At 57.3% G+C, this 2,414-nt stretch overlaps 1 protein-coding gene across 1 annotated transcript in view; it reads right to left on the reverse strand.

Moving 5' to 3' along the window:
- LOC108229552 (nuclear distribution protein nudE homolog 1-like) overlaps nt 1-2,408 on the reverse strand; it is a 4,656-nt gene extending 2,248 nt beyond the window's left edge. Inside the window, exons 1-5 of the mRNA XM_037974526.1 lie at nt 1,744-2,408; nt 1,406-1,542; nt 1,037-1,285; nt 605-672; nt 330-475 (exon numbers count right to left, since the gene is read on the reverse strand). Coding sequence (XP_037830454.1) covers nt 330-475; nt 605-672; nt 1,037-1,285; nt 1,406-1,532 — 590 coding nt within the window. The 5' untranslated portion in view covers nt 1,533-1,542; nt 1,744-2,408. The remainder of the gene's footprint in view (nt 1-329; nt 476-604; nt 673-1,036; nt 1,286-1,405; nt 1,543-1,743) is intronic.
- Nucleotides 2,409-2,414: the final 6 nt, after the last annotated feature.

The following is a 2,414-nucleotide window of genomic DNA, read 5'->3' on the forward strand; positions in this document are numbered from 1 at the left end:
ACAGAATTGTTCCAGACACGGACGTATCAGAGCCAGAGCCTTTTTTCATGTGTTAATGATCCCAACCCCGACTCCGCGCTGTCGCATCTGCAGAAACCTTTAGGTGACTGTTATGACCCTGGACTGGAGCTTTAAGAATTTGGTCCAGGTTTTATTTGTGCTTCTGTCTCTATATAAACACAGAGACATGTTAGTCACAGTCTGTGAGAGTCGTGTGCAGTCTGTGCAGCCGTCTGGTGGGAACACGCAGCGCACTGCCAGGGCCGGAAAGTGGGGGGGCCAATGGCCCCCTGGCCCCAGTGGTTCCGGAGCCTATGCCAGAGCCTCACCCCTTGTTGTAGAGCCCGTTGGTGGGGCGGGTCTCTGAGGGCGGGTTCTGACCCGCCGCCGCCCCCGACCCTCCGGGAGGACCTCTGCGGCCCGCCGTCTGCTCCTGGACGTACTCCCGACACGACGCCAGCTTGGACTCCAGACTCTGTAAGGAGAAGAACCTCAGAACCAGCAAAACCTCAGAACCAGCAGAACCAGCAGCTGGGACAGTTTGATCAGGAAGGGGTTTTCCTCCGATCCGGGGGAAACCCAGACATCCGTCTGCGTTCCTCACCCCGACTTTCCTGAGCAGCTCTCCGACGAGGTTCAGGGCCGAGATCCTGGCCGACGTGCTGAGAGGAGCTGCGACACAGACAGACAGGAAGTCAGGTCCCGTCAGACAGGAAGTCAGGTCCCGTCAGACAGGAAGTCAGGTCCCGTCAGACAAGAAGTCAGGTCCCGTCAGACAGGAAGTCAGGTCCCGACAGACAGGAAGTCAGGTCCCGTCAGACAGGAAGTCAGGTCAGAACCAGCTGTTTATTAAATGTTAGACGGGTTAAAGATCTGACAGCTTTCAGGAAACCCTCCTAAAAACACCACACTAAGAGACAATAATTAATCTGAGCTTGACTTTAAATAAGACCGCTGGTTTGATTCCCTGACTGCGTGCCCGCTGTCAGTAAGGATATTATCTACATTCAAACAGGTGCAGCAGCAGGAACCAGACCTCGGCTGGCGGACACCGGCGGCGTGTCCAGCACCTCCGAGGACGCAGGAGGAGGAGGAGGACGCCTCCAGGACGAAGGTGTGCTCTTATCTTCTGTACTCCTGTTGGGGGGGGTGAGAGGCGGGGTGGGCAAGCCGGCCGAGGAGGAGGAGGAGGAGGAGGATGAAGGCTCTTTGACTGCGCTGCTGAGGGACGGCTTCCTGTCCTGGACCTGCTGCTTCTGCTGCACGGCGAGCTCCTGGCGCAGGTCTGAGGACAGAGACGGCATCGAACCGGCAGCAACAAGATCAACAACAGAAACAACAACAACAACAACAACAACAACAGCAGCAGCAGCAGCTGTAGCAGCAGCAGCAGCTGTAGCAGCACCTCTGGCTTCATCCTTCAGCCTCTGCACGGACACCAGCAGACTCTCCTTCTCGTCCAGCTCGCTCTCCAGGAAGGCGTTCCTCTCGATCACCTGATTCATCCTCTGCTCAAAGTCCTCCAGAGACATGATGGTGGCCCTGAAACATCAGACACACTCCATGTCGGATTGTACGCTGTCCCTGAACGCCACATCCCAGCTGACATTAAAGGCCTCACATCCAGTAAAGGAATGCCTATCGCCCGCAGTAAGGGATGTGTGAGCAGTTGGGGCGATCTCAGCTGCTACCGCTCAGTGTTTGGCTTTGCTGTGGCAGCCATCTTGTGCAGGAGATGCTAACCTCTTGGCCCTCTCCAGGTCGTCGTTGGCCTGCTCCAGCTCTCTGATGTACTTCTGAAGCTGCTCTCTGATCAGCGTGCTCTCCGCCAGCGCCCCCTCCAGGCTGGAGACGTGTCTGCAGGCCTCGGCGTGCTGCGTCTCGTACTTCTCCTGGAGGAACACCGAGAACCCCGAGCTGCTAGAAACCTTCTTACAACCAGCACCATCTACGAGATATGAGCCTGGCTTTTATTCAGCGGTTACAGATTTATCTGTAGTGTTTGTGACGTCAGCCGTCTGAGCCTCGTCATTTAATGAAGCTCCTCGCTGCGACCGGCTCCGAGGCTCCGCCCCACTCTGACCGGCTCCGCCCCGCCCCAAGGCTCGGCTTCTTCAATGCAAATAAAAGGATCTGCAGTCCTGATACAGAACTTGATTCTTCAGTGACGGCTGGAAAACCATCGTCTGCATTTCAGGAGCAGAAACTGCTGTCCCTCCTCTGGGCCGATGGACAGACCAGAGGACGGCCCGGTGGACTGTCCAGGAGCCGGTCCAGAGGACAGTCCAGGGGCTGGTCCAGTGAACTGTCCAGAGGCCGGTCCAGGGGACAGTCCAGGGGACAGTCCAGGGGCTGGTCCAGTGAACTGTCCAGAGGCCGGTCCAGGGGACAGTCCAGGGGCTGGTCCAGTGAAC

This window comes from Kryptolebias marmoratus, unplaced genomic scaffold, assembly GCF_001649575.2.
Source record: "Kryptolebias marmoratus isolate JLee-2015 unplaced genomic scaffold, ASM164957v2 Scaffold201, whole genome shotgun sequence".
NCBI lineage: Eukaryota > Metazoa > Chordata > Actinopteri > Cyprinodontiformes > Rivulidae > Kryptolebias > Kryptolebias marmoratus.